This window comes from Dama dama, chromosome 12 (genome assembly GCF_033118175.1).
Source record: "Dama dama isolate Ldn47 chromosome 12, ASM3311817v1, whole genome shotgun sequence".
Classification (NCBI taxonomy): Eukaryota; Metazoa; Chordata; class Mammalia; order Artiodactyla; family Cervidae; genus Dama; species Dama dama.
In genome coordinates, this window is record NC_083692.1 from 21,318,622 (window position 1) to 21,334,050 (window position 15,429).

General features: G+C 51.2%; 1 protein-coding gene across 1 annotated transcript in view; it reads left to right on the forward strand.

The window, feature by feature from the left end:
- The window catches only part of MAP3K9 (mitogen-activated protein kinase kinase kinase 9), an 83,075-nt gene extending 68,216 nt beyond the window's left edge, over window positions 1–14,859 (forward strand). The window contains exons 9-11 of the mRNA XM_061156775.1: window positions 3,101–3,213; window positions 4,478–5,284; window positions 6,703–14,859. Of these exons, the coding sequence (XP_061012758.1) occupies window positions 3,101–3,213; window positions 4,478–5,284; window positions 6,703–7,187 (1,405 nt within the window). The 3' untranslated portion in view covers window positions 7,188–14,859. The remainder of the gene's footprint in view (window positions 1–3,100; window positions 3,214–4,477; window positions 5,285–6,702) is intronic.
- The last annotated feature ends 570 nt before the right edge of the window (window positions 14,860–15,429 follow it).

Genomic DNA, 15,429 nt, shown 5'->3' on the forward strand with positions numbered 1-15,429 from the left:
TGTGAGACCCCTCTGGACAAAGCACACAGCAGGCCCTGTTGCCTTGGATGTGCTTGTGTTTTCACTGTGGGTTTGTGGCCCACAGGTCCTGGTCTTTCACAGACCAGTTGATTGTAGTCTGGTAGTGAAGTGCATGAATGCTGACTCCAGGCTCCCAACTCCTCCACACCCAGCAGTGGGGTCTAATGTATCCTCATCTATCAAATGGGGATTCTCTCCATACCCGTCTCAAGGAGTTGACCCTGAGTAAGCTTATCTTTGGGAAGTCCCTTAAAAGGTGGGCTAGCTCATAGTAAACTTATGTAAATAAACTTACGTAAATACTTGCTCTGATGATTCTTCCATGCTTCTCATGCAATTCTGCTTCATACTTGAAGAATGCACGTGATGGGGTATACTTCTTATTCTTGTGTTAGAATCTAGAACCATATTTCTTGACTTTTCCAAGTGTGAGGATAAGCAGCAGCCCTCTTCATCCTTTTTAGTGGCTTTCCAGAGAGCGTCTAAGGTTGACTGTTAGACTTAAAGGTGCCTTCAACCTGTAACTGGCCTTGGCCTTGGTATTTCTCTGAATACTAAGATTTCATGTTCAAAATCTATTTCGCTATGTTAGAAGGTGAAAATAAGTTTTGGTTCATGAAGGATGGACTCTTTAAAGCCAGGCTTTGGAAGTCACTAGTTACTTTGGAACAGAAAATTTAGATATGTAGGGCAGGCCTCCCTAAGCTACAGTGTAAGAAATCAGTGATGGAGTCCCGTGGTTGCTCTGCTGTACTAAATTATGCAAGTGCAAGCCCTCCTCAGTCTGTCCCTTGAGCCTTGGCTGGAGTGGGGTTGAGCTGGGTCTGAGGAACGCAGTCACCCTGAGTCCCTTGGTATTTATGACATTAGTGTGATTCCAGGTAGGCTTTACCAGGTTGGCTACGGATCCCAACAGTCTCTCTGGTTGTTTCATTTCAACATATTTTTTGTCTTGCCAGTAAATTCACTGCATTTCAACATTACACAAAACATTAACTTTAGAATTTTCTTCCTCCTTACATAGATTTGCCCTCAAAACTTTTGAAGCAGTTCAAAATATGTGACTTAATTTTTCATGATTATCAATTCCTCTGAAGAAATAAAATCCACCCAGTCTTGGGAAAAGACTTAATGATGGGAATTTTTGAGAGCCTCCATATGATACTATTTCTAATGTTAGTTCCTGTTGACTGAAGAAAATGTATAATGACAAAAAGCTGTACTGAAATCAGTAACATTAGGTGAATTTGCATCCCCATCCTTTTAAAAAAAACAGTATGTTTCTGTAGGAAACATATGCACAGTCTGTAATCAGCAGCTATCTATGGATTCACAGCCCCCCCCTAATTAAGCTGTGGCTGCCCCTGGGATGTTTATCCCACAGACAGGGAGGTCGTGGACCTGTGACCATTCCAGCAGGGCCATCTTGTTATGATCCCTTCATGGGGTGGGCTTTGCAGACCGAACAAGGGGAGGGCAGCTGGCGACGTAACAGGAACCCAGCCTTGAGGGTTCTCAGGTGGGAGAGGCTGAGCGGCATGTATCCACTGTTGCCTGCTACTGATTCTCTTTATTCATTGAAGATCCCCTCAGAGACGGGAGAAAGCTAATGGTTTAAGTACCCCATCAGAGTCTCCACATTTCCACTTGGGGTGAGTCTGATCTTCACCACCTCATCACATGTACTATAATAATCTTCCTCCCCACCCCCGTTTCCTTGTCCTCACAGCACATCCTGCAGAATCAAGCCTCATTATTGCCAGGGCCATGCTGACTTTTTTTTTGGAAGCAGTACCATCGTGCACCTTGGGAAAATTCCTGTGTTGGTCCGACTTACATTTCCTCATTGCCCTGACCACTCCTGTTGTTAAGATTCTCCCAGCATCCTTCATTTTAGGCAGTCCGTACATGGCTGTTTATCCTTTGGTCTTCAGCACAGGCTTTGACTCTGCTGATCTGAATTCCCTGGATCCAGAGCTGGAAGGGATTTATAAGATTTTCAGTCAGAAGTCTCAGGCTGTGGGTTTGGCAGCATGTTTCTCTCTGGCTGTGTATTTTGGTTGAAATCACTGATGTCTGGAATGTACTTTAACTCACTGGTATTTCTGATAGCACTTGAAACAGAGATCGGCAGGCAGGGGAAAAAGCTGGTCCTTCTCCCTCCCTGGAGATGGGCTGGGAAGAGTGGGCTTTAGTTGAATGGCTCTCTCTAGCCCTAAAATGAGAGCTGTCCCTGGTTATAATCCCAGTATCTCCTTGGCAATCATAGTCCACAGATTCCTCAGGCCTCCTTCACTGTTCTTTAGGAAAAAGACCAGTGCTTGAGGGCCTCTGATGCCCTGTCCTGTAAGAGGGTTGGTGGGGTACCCAGTCTGTGTCCTTGGAATTACTGACTTGCCACTGGGAGCTGATAACAGGGATTTGAAAGCCAGCTCCTGTCCTTTTCCTCTCCGTTCCCAGACAGGCCGAAGGTTCGAGTCCAGCCTTATGTACTACCCACATAGGTCTGTCCCAAAGTGCACTGGGTTGACGCAGCTTTTGTCGGTCGATTTTTGTATTTGAAATGTGGATGGCTTTGGAAGTTCCCTAAGCATGCCGGAGGCTTGGAAGGAGAAATTGAGAAGTGGTGTGAGTGGAGTGGCCTGGCCCATCTCTGTGAGCTCATTGCCCAGTGCTTGCCTTTGCACTGCACATCTCAGCATTGCAGTTTTTCTGATGTCACCGGTGTGTTGTATTATCGTCAGTGTCTGTGGCGTCTTGGCCTTTCCCTTAAGTTGGGCTTAGGCAAGACCCTGGCCAGGGCCGGGCAGTCCTCATTCCTTCTGTTCTCTTGCCAGCCTGCCCAGGAGGTCTTCCCACAGCTCCATGGCAGCATGTGAAGGGGTGTGTCCTGCCGCTGCTTTTCTGTCCCCAGAGCATGTGCACTTCTGTTAATGAAGCAGGTGGGCTCAGTAAGCTTTGTTGCCTGTACCCTGAGGCTCTTGGGCTTTGCTGTAATGAAGCAGACGGGGAGAGGCCCACGGAGCTGAGGGTAAGGGAGTAACCAGTTCTGACAGTTTCCTCCTACCCTCTCGTTCAGCCTCAAGTCCCTGGTCGATGGATACAAACAGTGGTCGTCCAGTGCCCCCAACCTGGGGAAGGGCCCGAGGAGCAGTCCAGCCCTGCCAGGGTTCACCAGCCTTATGGAGATGGGTAAGCATTGCCTTTGTGTTAACCCTCCCCAATCCCTCAGGGAACTCTTGGCCAAGCTTCTTGGACTCTTTCAAGACCTCTAGCACTGCTTCACGGGGCTGTTTCCTCTTCTCCTCAATGCTTCTTCTGCACCCTTCCCTCTCAGTTCGCTTTACACCCATTACAGGGAGTCTTCCCACATCACCACCGCTGCCGTGGAATCTGCCCTTGACCTCCTGTCCCAAGGGGCTCGTTAGAGTCTCCTTAGGGCAGTGAGGCAGGGGGAGGCGTGGAATCAGGCACTTGGCTTTCCTGGGTCTGCTTCCTTGTATTTTAATGTGGGGAGTCCATAGGATGGGAGATGGTGATAGAACCCCAGTGTTCCTCCAAGGAAGCTCCTCCAGTGTTGCCCTGTGATTACTAAATGTGTAAGGCCTTCTCCAGGCTGTCTCTCAGAAAGTACTCCTCTCTCTAGAATTCCAAGGTCATAATAAGTCAGTCCATAGAGTAGATTGGCCTTCATCCATGCCGAGGATTCTAAGCCTTTGCAGGAAATGGGTCTTAAGACAAGTCTGTAGGTTGTCAATTCTAGAAATTTAAGGTCCCTTCCCATTTTTTTTTTTTTTAATTAATTTTTATTGGAGTATAGTTGCTTTACAATGTTGTGTTAGTTCCTGTGTATGTTAGTCGCTCAGTGGTGTCTGACTCTTTACGACCCCATGGAGCCCACCAGGCTCCTCTGTCCATGGGATTCTCCAGGCAAGAATACTGGAGTGGATTGCCATTTCCTTCTCCAGGGGGCCTTCCTGACCCAGGGATCGAACCCGGGTCTCCTGCATTTCAGACAGATGCTTTACCATCTGAGCTACTAGGGAAGCCCAGTGTTAGCTCCACTGTACAGCAAAATGAATCAGCTCTACATATACATATATCCCGTCCCTTTTGAACTCCTTTCCCTTCCAGTTTCAAGTTGTAAAATAATTGATTTACCTGTTCTGGGAAACTGATGCTGCACTTCTATGACAGAACGAGCAAATTGGGAGATCCCCTTTCCTGCAAATAGGAAAACAGGCTCTGGGATGGAGAGTGACTTCCCCATGTTGGTCACTATTGAGTGTGGAGGCGTGAAGTCCTATCGGTTCCTGGTCCTGCACCCCTGATTATTCAACCTCTGGATCCCTAGCTCTACGCCGGGGACCTGGAGTGGGGGAGAAGGACCAGATTTTTATTCCTGCCGCCTCAGTTCCCATCTTCTGTTCTCCCTCCACTCCTCTCGTCTTCGCAGAGGACGAGGACAGTGAAGGCCCACGGAGTGGGGAGAGTCGTCTCCCGCCGTCACCCAACCAGTCCTACCTCTGTATCCCGTTCCCTCGCGGGGAAGATGGGGATGGCCCCCTCAGCGACGGTGGTCACGAGGAGCCCACCCCGGTCAACTCGGCCACCAGTACCCCTCAGCTGACGCCAACCAACAGCCTCAAGCGGGGCGGCCCCCACCACCGCCGCTGCGAGGTGGCTCTGCTCGGCTGCGGGGCCGTCCTTGCGGCCACGGGCCTTGGGTTTGACCTGCTGGAAGCTGGCAAGTGCCAGCTGCTGCCCCCGGAGGAGCCCGAGCCACCAGCCCGAGAGGAGAAGAAGAGGCGTGAGGGGCTCTTCCTGAGAGCCAGCCGGCCCCGCCGCAGCACCAGCCCCCCATCCCGGAAGCTCTTCAAGAAGGAGGAGCCCGTGCTGTTGCTAGGAGACCCCTCCGCCTCGCTGACGCTACTGTCTCTCTCCTCCATCTCGGAGTGCAACTCCACGCGCTCCCTGCTGAGATCCGACAGCGATGAGATCGTGGTGTACGAGATGCCCGTCAGCCCCGTGGAGGCCCCGGCCCTGAGCCCCTGCACCCGCAATCCCCTGGTCAACGTCCGAGTGGAGCGCTTCAAACGAGACCCGAAGCAGTCCCTGACCCCCACCCACGTCACCCTCACGGCCCCGGTGCAGCCCAGTGCCCACCGGCGGACTCCTTCCGACGGGGCCCTCAAGCCGGCTGCCCCTCCAGCCAGCAGGAGCCCCTCCTCCAGCAATGGGCTGAGTCCCAGCCCTGGAGCAGGTGAGACCTGCCCTCCTCCTCCTCCTCCTTCCTCCTTCCTCCTGTCCACCTTGGGGCCTCTCTCCCAGGAGTGGAGATATCAGGCCGACCTCCAGTTCCTCCTCTGACTCAACCAGTTGAGACAGGCTGCTCTGGGCCGCAGGAGGGGACTAACATCTGTCCTTCCTGTGCCTCAGGGAGGCCTTCCCTGAAGAGGGGAAGCAGACAGGCAGGATCTGGAGAGAATCCGACCGGGACTCCTGTGAGATGCTGGGGCCCTGGGTCTGGGAGTATGGGACAGTGCTTGCAGGTCGCAACAAGGGTAGGAGCCAGCTCTGTTTGTTCCCTGAAGAGAAGATTGCAATTACAGGGAGGAATCCTGCCACGCACAGGAGGGTATTTTCTGCCTCGTAGCTAGGCTCTTGCCTCTCATTACAGTGTGAGTACAGAGGATGAGTGCAGACACACTCATAAGGCAGGCTTCCAGCCGGGCATCACACCCTGCATCGCTCACCCCTTACTCACACCTGACTCCCAGATGTGGACATGCGTTCAGGTGAACTGCTGTGCCGCTGCACATCCTGTCCTCCTCTGGCTGACATCTGAGTCACCCGAGCATACACTCTCACTCCCGCCCCATCCCTTGCTCCCTAGAAGACCTCCGTCTGACATAAAAACCACCTGAAATCCCATAGGAGAAGAGGGTGTGGCCATACCCTTTCGTGAGACTCGAATATGAGTGATAGCTGTACTTTCCTACTCAGCTTGCCCTTCTGCTCAGATGTTTTTGTTCAAATCAGACAGGTGGCCTCTTTGGAGAAAGAGACCCCCAGATGACTAGTCTTTAGGTTTCTAGTCCTTTAGGTTTCTAGTCCTTTAGGTTACTAGTCCTTGTCGTGCATGCTAAGTCACTTCAGTCATGTCCGACTCTGCAACTCTATGGACCATAGCTCACCAGGCTCCTCTGTCCACGGGATTCTCCAGGCAAGAATACTAGAGTGGGTTGCCATGCCCTCCTCCAGGGGATCTCCCTGACCCAGGAATTGAACCTGCATCTCTTATGTCTCCTGTATTGGCAGGCGGGTTCTTTACCACGAGCACCACTGGGAAAGCCCTTGTTCTTGTCACATGTTTATTAAATGGATGAACTGAGAATGAAAGACATTTCCTTAAGTTGTTTCATTACAGATATGACCCCATGTGTCCCATTATTATAAGATAAAGGGACCACAGTCTGTGCCCTGGATATGGTCTGTAGTTCACTGTTACACCCCCAGTGCCTGCCAACACACTGCGTGACACATAGTAGGTGCTCACTTCTCAAGTTATCCCAGGTGGTCAGGGCCGTGGGGGGGGGGTGGGGGCGGGGAGTAAGTGGGGTGCGTGGCCCATGAGTGTGGTCCGTCACCTGATACCTCTCCCTTTGTCTCTTGGACCAGGAATGTTGAAAACACCCAGCCCCAGCCGAGACCCCGGTGAATTCCCCCGTCTCCCTGACCCCAATGTGGTCTTTCCCCCGACCCCAAGGCGTTGGAACACCCAGCAGGACTCTACCTTGGAGAGACCCAAGACTCTGGAGTTTCTGCCTCGGCCTCGTCCTTCGGCCAACCGGCAACGGCTGGACCCTTGGTGGTTTGTGTCCCCCAGCCACGCCCGTAGCGCCTCCCCGGCCAACAGCTCCAGCACAGAGACGCCCAGCAACCTGGACTCCTGCTTGGCCAGCAGCAGCAGCACCGTGGAGGAGCGGCCGGGCCTGCCAGCCCTGCTCCCGTTCCAGGCAGGGCCGCTGCCGCCCGCCGAGCGGACGCTTCTGGACCTGGATGCGGAGGGCCAGAGTCAGGACAGCACTGTGCCGCTGTGCAGAGCCGAACTGAACACACACAGGCCTGCCCCTTATGAGATCCAGCAAGAGTTCTGGTCTTAGCACGCGAAGGATTGAGGGCGGGCAAGGGGGGAGGCGGGAGGAGAGGGGGAGGGGAGCTGGCTGGCACAGCCCTTTCTCAGAATTGGACCTCCCTGAGCCTCCCGCCCTACTTCTTGCACTGATAATGCACTTTGAAGATGGAAGGGATGGAAGCAGGGCCCCTTCAGAGGGCTTCTCACCCTGCAGGGCCCTTCTGCCCAGGTCCGCTGGAGGGGCTGTGGCCATCAGCTCTGGCTGTGTAGGGGAGGGAGGGGTGCGTGCATGTCCCCCACCCTCCACAGTCTTCCTCGCCTTCAGGGTGACTCTGCAGAGTCACTCAGCCGAATCTGTCTGCTGCTCCCTCTCTTCAGCCCCCCAGAGGGTGCCCTCCTGGGGTCCCTCTGTTAGCCCTGAGTTCAGCCTTCCCAAACACCCAGTATTGGATGGTCTCTGATTGATTTTGCTCCTCTTCCACATGCTTGCCCAATACTCACGAATGAGAATCTCATTTGGTGTGAGATGTGAGCTTTTCTGTGTCCTAAGCCCTATGGTGCCAGCTGGAGGATGGAAGGCAGAGTGCCCTCACGTTGGGCACAGGATTTGAGGGAGCTGGGACCACCTGCTGCACTTCTGTGCACCCCCACTTCTTTATTTGAGCCTCCCAGTGGTACAGGACCTGCCTCCATGAGAAGTGGGAAGAGGGGGGGTTAAGAAATACAGTGGAGTTGCAGTAAAGAGGGTAACAGAGTCTGTCTGTCCTCGTTCCTTTTGTAAACACTCAAAGAAGGGCAGAAACCAGCATGTGTTGACAGCACCCGTCTCCTACCTGGGGGTCCAGACGTGGTCAGACCCGATTCTGATAAAAACATGCACTCATCCCAGGAATCGCCTGGGGAGGCTCAATCTCTGGTGTCAGTTCTGAAACCAGAGACAAAGTTCCTGTGTTTGCCCCTTTTGTCATCTGATCTGTATGTGTCTTCCTTTGCCTTGATCTGCCCTCCAGTCCCTGGCATTAGTGGATTTGGGGTTACATATTTGGTGGGGAGGTATCTCTACCATGCACCAGAATAGCATATAGAAGCAGGTCCTAAACACTGGGAGTTGGAGCTGTGGGGCTTCCCGCTCACCCGTCATCATTCTGCAATGCCCTTAAGTAAAACGGAGCCCTTAGTAGTTCCTTGCGTGAATGGATGTGGTGAGTGACGATACCGGTAAGGTGCTCTGTGAGCCCCTCATGTACCCTCAGCTTCAAGTCCCGAGTGTTGGAGACTGACTAGGACCTCTTGGCTCCATGCAGGGGTAGCCCCTGCTGCTGGGCTCCAGACCATGAATTGGATAGGAAGGAGCAGAAGCCAATCCTGACTTTTCTGGAATTCATTTCCTTGACTTGAATTTTGAGCTTTTAGAGCTTTCTCACACAGGTCTCTACTCTTCCTCTTACCCTGAGGCTCCTGAGGCAAGTGTGAACAGTTGTCTTTGAGTGGGGACAACGACTTAACAGGAGTAGAGTCCTTAGTTCACACTCGTCCCGGCCCCAGACTCTCTGTGTCACTCCCCCGTCGTTTATCCTGGACTGTTCTCTGCAGACTTTGGAGGCCCACCTGCTGGTTCCTTGCGTTTGCTGCCCGGGTGCAGGACAGAAGAGCAGCGATGTTGGCACAAGTGATGGATTTGGTCACTGCTCTCTCTGTGACTATGCTAGAAGTCCTGCCCTGAGGATGACAAAATGAATGACCTTGGTTTTCAAGTTATTCCTTGTTTTACGAGCCCACTGGCAGGCACTTAGGTTCAAGGGCCCCACCTACTTTTGGGTGGGGAGGCACTGTTGGTTTTGTTGCCCAGGGTTCTACTGTCGCGTCTCATTTCTTTGTTCAGCGAAGACAGTCCGAAAGAGATGATTTTTGCCCCCGACCCCACTCCTTGGCTAGAGGGGGTGGGGTTGGGGGGACGGTGCTTGAATCCCATCAGCTCAGCCAACCAAGTGGCTGCTCTTCATTCTCAGATGGCCTGTGTCCTTTCCCAGGACTCTCCATGGCCCCAGGCCCTAAGCCGCCTTCACATCTCTAAACCCTTGGCCCCAATCGCTGGTCCTCTGGTGGGTGCAGCCTACAGTGTAGTCCAGACCACCCTGGCTCTGGCCAGTGCTCTGGAATGAGGCAAGGAGTCTTTGCTCATTTTCTGCTTTTTGTCATTTTGTCTAGAGTAAACCCTTGCCACTGGGTGACAGCTTGAACCCGTTTCTTCCTCATCCACCGAGGGGATGACAAGGGAAGGCAGGGGCTCTACTGTGGGAGGAGCTCTGCCTACAAGAGGCAGAAGCAGGGTTATTCCAAAGATGCGTCTGTGGGCTTCCATGACGATGGAGGACTTTCCATCTCCCAGCTCCTTCAAACTGGGTCTCTGAGGGGCCCCCATCTGCCACTCTGTCTGTCTCTCTGGGGCAAGGCTTGGGTGGGATAGGATCCTATAGAATAAGGTTTGGGTTGCCCCCCTTTCCCCTTTCCTTGGACACTTTCCACTGCTTTTGGCTGGTGCGCCTTCATGGAAGATGGTGATAGAAAACAGATACTGCTCTTTGCCCCTCTGGCTTCTTCAGTTCATTCCAGTGATGCTACATAGGATTGTCTTCTGTCCTTGGGGATCCAGGTCACTGCCAGGGTCTGAATAGGTGTCCCAGTTATTTTCATATGTTATGTCTAAGAGGCTTTAAAGGATGCTCTTAGCTTCACATCCTTTAGTATCGGGGGAGTCTATAGTGATGATGATGGTGATGGTAACTGACATTTGGATGACTCAGAATAGTGCTAACCCTTCCTCCTAACCTTTACAAAAGTACGTTATTTGCCTTCTACCTTTGATATGCTTGATGGTAGAGAAGGGAAAATGCTTAAAGGTGAAGATCCAAGTGAAGAGAAGTCAATAAGCTGCTTGGACCGATTGCTGAGTTGGGCACCTGGCTCTGAGACTGAATGCATTGGCTGTGTTCTCTGTTCTGTTTTTGCTGTCTGACCTCGGACTTGTCTCTTAGTCCCTCTCAGATTTCCTTCCTGTAAGAGCAGCTGTTACCTGCTTCCCTTACAAGGGCAAAAGAGCGTGTATCAGAGCAGGTCCGAGAAGCCCGTGGCTCCTGGCCAGCGAACAGGACAAACTGCTGAAGTTGACGGTGTAGTCCCCAGCACCTCTGCCTCTAGGGGACTTGCCTTCTTCCTCGGGCTTCTGGAAGAGGCAAGATTTGGAGTTGGCCTAATGACTAATGGGGACAGTGGTCAGGCACATGCTTTTCTCCTGTACTTATGTGGCACCTGGTGTTTACAAGCATCGCTCCTAATTCCCCCACTTAAGTTGTTAGGCTAATCATCCCTACCATGAGTGTCTTATGGAGCAGGAGGTGGGAGACAGGGAGCTGGAGTCAGCACCAAAATGATGATTTAGGGCCTCTCGTTTCTTTGAGTCATTTCCCAGAGTCTGATGTGTTTTGAGGCAGGAATCAGGCCAGTTCCTGAAACAATCTTTGGGAAAGGGTCTGCTGGCCCATGGGACACATGTCGTGGTGGGGGCTTCATCACAAGACTGCTTTTCCCATAGACCACAGTTGCTCAGGACACAAGTCACCCCAAGAGCATCTAGGCCTGATACCGTGTCAGCATTCTTGCTCACAGCCCCCTGTGAGAGACTCCTTCCCGCCCCCCTCCCCTAGGAGGAAGGAACCCCCTCTTGAGCATTCCTAACTCTTCAAAGTACAGAGCCGCGGGTATTAAAGGATGGCTGTGAGTGGTACACTGTGGGATTGGTACGTCCGTGCAATGTGGCAGACCCCTCTGTGAATGCAGAACCTTGACCATTTCCACACATGTCTCATTTAGTCCACCTCTTTGACTCAAGTTTGTGAGGGCAGGTCAGAAACACTGCTGTCTCTTAAAGAATTTCGGGGAGGGGGTAGGTGCTGCTGCTTCTGTAGTGCCAGGCTTTTGCGAGGTCTCTGCCGGAGACTGTGGACTGGGGTCAGGGGAGAGCTGCCCATGGTGCCTTGTAAGGGAAAGGGGCGGCAGGAAACTGGCGATCACAGCTACCCACCCACTAGTGTGATGTCACACACGTCTCTCCCTCTCTCTGGATCTCTGAGCCCAGCTGTGAGCCTGGGGTGATGCTGCCTTCCCCACCTGTAGCAAGAGACCTTTCTAGCTTAAAAGTCTGTAGTCCCAGGGCCCCTGTTCCAGCACTGATAAGCCTCCCTTGGCTGGGTTGCTTCCCTTTGTAGAGGACTCTGTGTGTGTGTGTGTATGTGTGTGTGTGTGTGTGTGTGTGTGTATATGTGTTTGAAAGTCAAATATTGGCAGTCTCGTGTGGTTTGACTGACTAGACCACCTGCTTCTCTCCTTGGCTTCAGGCCTGAGATGCCTTCTTGTCAAGTCACAGCTATTATGAGGAACAGATTCCCAAATGTCTCTCTTTGGTCAGATGTATCATTGTTTTCTTAGATCAGGAATTCAAATGAGTAAAACTCCACATCAGAAGGGGAAACCCTCCACTGCTTCCAGGGAGGCCTCCTTCTTGGCTGTGCCCTGGCCTTGCTGCCTGGCACCCACCACCACAGTCACTGGCTTTGGAAGGGCAGGAGGCAGAAACTGGAATCCTAGCTGATTAAGGCTAATTAACAGGGGTTAGGTGTCTAATTAGCCTGACCTGGCCCTGTGCTTCTGGTTGGCCCTATGGCCCGGGTAAGCCTCACATTCACTTAGATTATTTTCCATTTGTCCTGATGCACTATTGACAGGCTTCACTCCCTCCTTTGTCCATTTCAGATCTTGGGCCCTAGGGGAGCACCCTGGCCTCCCAAGGCTGCTCAGGGAGCCATGATTTGTTCTGAAGGTTGGGCTGCTCCGTGATCTGGAGCCAGTAGGACTGGTCCTTCCTGATTGTTCTTGGCTGTGGTTCTCTGCATCTCCTGCCCATGGCCTGGCGTTGGGTCTTTCACTCATGACCACAGCTGGAAATAGAGAAGCGTCTCAGGGCCCAGCTGTTGGCAGAGCCAGGAGCTTGTCTACTCCTCTCTCTGTTTCTTTTGGAAACAGACTTGCCTTTCCCCTGACCCAGTCTCCCTCTTGACTGGTCTGATCCACCCTCCCCGCAAACACCCACAATCTAGTTTTACCTGCCTGATGGGCAGGCATGAACCTGGCAACTAGGTAGGAATCTCAGGACAGACACCAGAGTACAGTGCCAGAGGTTCAGAGACAGGCCTTTCCTGTTGGATTGCGTTGGGTGGACGTCCAGGAAACCCAACGTCAGAACCCAGAGGTCAGATTGGTTTATCTAGAGGGGTCCTGGTGGATGATGGCCCCACAGATATAGTGGTCTTTCTCTACACTTCCTGAAGTCTAAAACCAAGTTTCATAAGTATTGGGTTGGCCAAAAAGTTAGGGTTTTTCTGTAAAAGATGGAAAATGCGAACGAACTTTCTGGCCAGTCCAATAACCTGTTGCCCGTGTTCCTGAAACCTTTCACATCTAACTACTTGCTTTGAGAGATTCTGACATTTTAAAAAATTTGGAATTTGTGTTCATCATGAATTTTTCATTAATTTCAATTTTTTTTTTCATTAATTTCAATTTTTAAAAGTACTGCTTTGAAATATGATTCATCTGGATAGCAGAGGGGTTTTTTGGGGGTTTTTGTGACCCCTTAAATTTTACATCCAAGGTGAGTTGCCTCACCTTATCCTGGTCTCAGCTCTGCCTGCCCCTCACCTGAACATGCTGAGGGCAGAACCATGAGGTAGGCTTAGGCCTTTTCTGGTCTTCCTTCCTTTCAGGTTCTGAGTTGGGTGGTGACCCTGGAAGTGTTTGCATAGGAATGTGTTGACTTAACAGCAGTGAAACACTGAGGGCAGTTTTCAGCCTTGGGGGTGACTTCCGGGATGTCCCCTAGCTGCCTGTCAGCCTCTCTGAAACCCTGAGGCCGCTTAGAGGAGTGCCTGTGTAAAGGGAAGGGATTATAGTGGGAAGGATGCTTCAGAGTCTCCATCTGAGAACTCTGGGACATCTTTGAACCTTCAGAGACGTGAATAAACCATTTTCCCAGTTCCAGAAAGGACAGAAATGAACAGGGGCATTTTTACTCCCTTCCACAGGCTCTCTATTGCGTGGCCCTCAGTGACCTTCATAATGTCAACCATCATGTCACCTCCATCGGTATCCTTTTCACTACTGTTGTTATTCTCTGTCATCTTTATTTTACTCTCATCATTTATCTTTCCCTCCAGTTCCAGAGGCCATGCTGGCTATGGCTCTTTGCTTCATCACTGTCAGAATGAGGCATGGGTTCATCCTGGTCTGGGTATGAGGACTAACAATAAATTATTTGAAACCATTATATTTCTGGTGAGTGGTGCTGTCCTGAAAGTGTATATTCTTTTCTTTTCTTTCTCTTTGACTCAGTTACCCTGGGGGTGGGATGGGAGTATATTATCTCCAACTAAGAATGTGGAAACCGAGGCTCACATGGTTATAGGCCCAAGGTCACTCAGCTAGGAAGGAGTGTTGCTGATCTGTTGGCTCCAAAGTCTTCTCTTGTTTTCTCTTGAGCGCATTTTAGACCACTGTTTAGACACTCTGGAGGTAAAGTCAGCCTAGCTTAGGTCCGCCGAGGCTCTGAGATGGTTCTCTATCCAAGGAGGAGTTGTCCTGTGCCTAATCTACCACCAGCCTCTGAGACTGGAGACACCCGACAGGGCTTGCCATCTCCCTGGAGCTCAGCCGACCTCCTCTCTGCACCTGCTACTTCCTTCTTCGTTTCCTCTTCATGATTGTTCAGGGGGTGTTGAATATGTCAGTCGCGTAGCTCTTCTCCCAGGATCACTGAAGGCCTATGGGCTGTCACTTCTCTTTCCAGCCCACAGTTGCCCCATGACTGACCACTCTTTACTGCAGCTTCAACCCACATCCCTCTGGGCCTCTCGAGTTTGGAAGCCTTATTGTAGCTCCTCTTGGGAACTTGAAATCAGGCTTTTGCCTTTTTATTGTATCAAATCACATGCCCTTGTTACCCAGTTGTGGCAAAGAAGGAAGGTGATGAACTTGTCCACTTCTTCCTCTAATCCTCCTCACTACCCCCGGTAAACACACACACTCCTGCTCACATAGTCACACTCACACTCACACACATGCTCACACGCACATACCTGCAGATTTAGTCTGAGACTGTATCAGTATTTTCTAGGGAGGTTAAGGAAAGGAGCTGGAGATGGGTTTTATTTAACTCACAGAAAACCTTTCTTTGGGATTTTCCTCCCTGTTAGAGCCTTTGAGTCTAGGTAAAGTGGAAGTTCACATACCCCGCTGGTTTTGTTCCTTTGTGTGTAGCTCCTAATTTTCATTCCCCAGCCTTCCCTGCTCCAGTGTTCTGTCCATGCGTGCTGACCTTGTGTCCTTGAATTCCCATTTTGCTTTGGGATTTAAGTTATTATAATTTGTCAACAATATTTAAAAATAGAAAAGTCCTGAAGGAAACTTATCAGGTTCTTTTCTTTGGCTTTTTTTTTTTTTTTCAAGGTACTGTAAATTGTTAACTAGGGATGCCAAGCAGGCTTGGTTCAATGGCTAAACCTCTTATCGTATTACAGCGTAAGGCTGATCTCAGCCTGGTCTCACCACCAGAGCACACACAGACTTGAATAAAACTGTTACAATCATGACTTTTGGTTTGCTGTGGTGCTTTGTAAACTTGTCCTTTTCCCTCTTTTCTTCGTAAGTACACTAGATGTCCAAGTAACTGACTGTTTCTTGAGGACTGCCATATGTAGGGATAAAATAATTGGAGAGAGAGGGGTAGATATGGTGCAGGAAAGAGGAGGTAGGTGAGGAACCTCCTTGAAGATTCTAGAGACCCCCCCCCAACTGGACCATGGAGGCCCACCAACAGGTGCCTACCCAAACAGTTCAGTCTGTTTGCACACTGACTTTGCCCAGGCAGTGAATTTTGGCTTTCAGAACTCCTAGCAAGTATGTGCTGTCTCGCCCACTATCAGTGTCCACCCTGACGTTCCTGGCGAAGGTGGGAATGTGACTGAGAGGACAAACGCCAGTGGAGCCGTGCACTTGTGGACAAGGTTTGCCAGCTGTGAGTCGTGGGTTCCTTGTGGTCTTGATACTCTGGATGGCCCTTGCCAGCTGTGTGACCTTGGGCAAGCCACTTAATCTCCGGGTCTCTTCTGGAGCAAGCTCACCACAAAGCAGCCTTTGTGCTCACTTTCCGTGACTGTGCA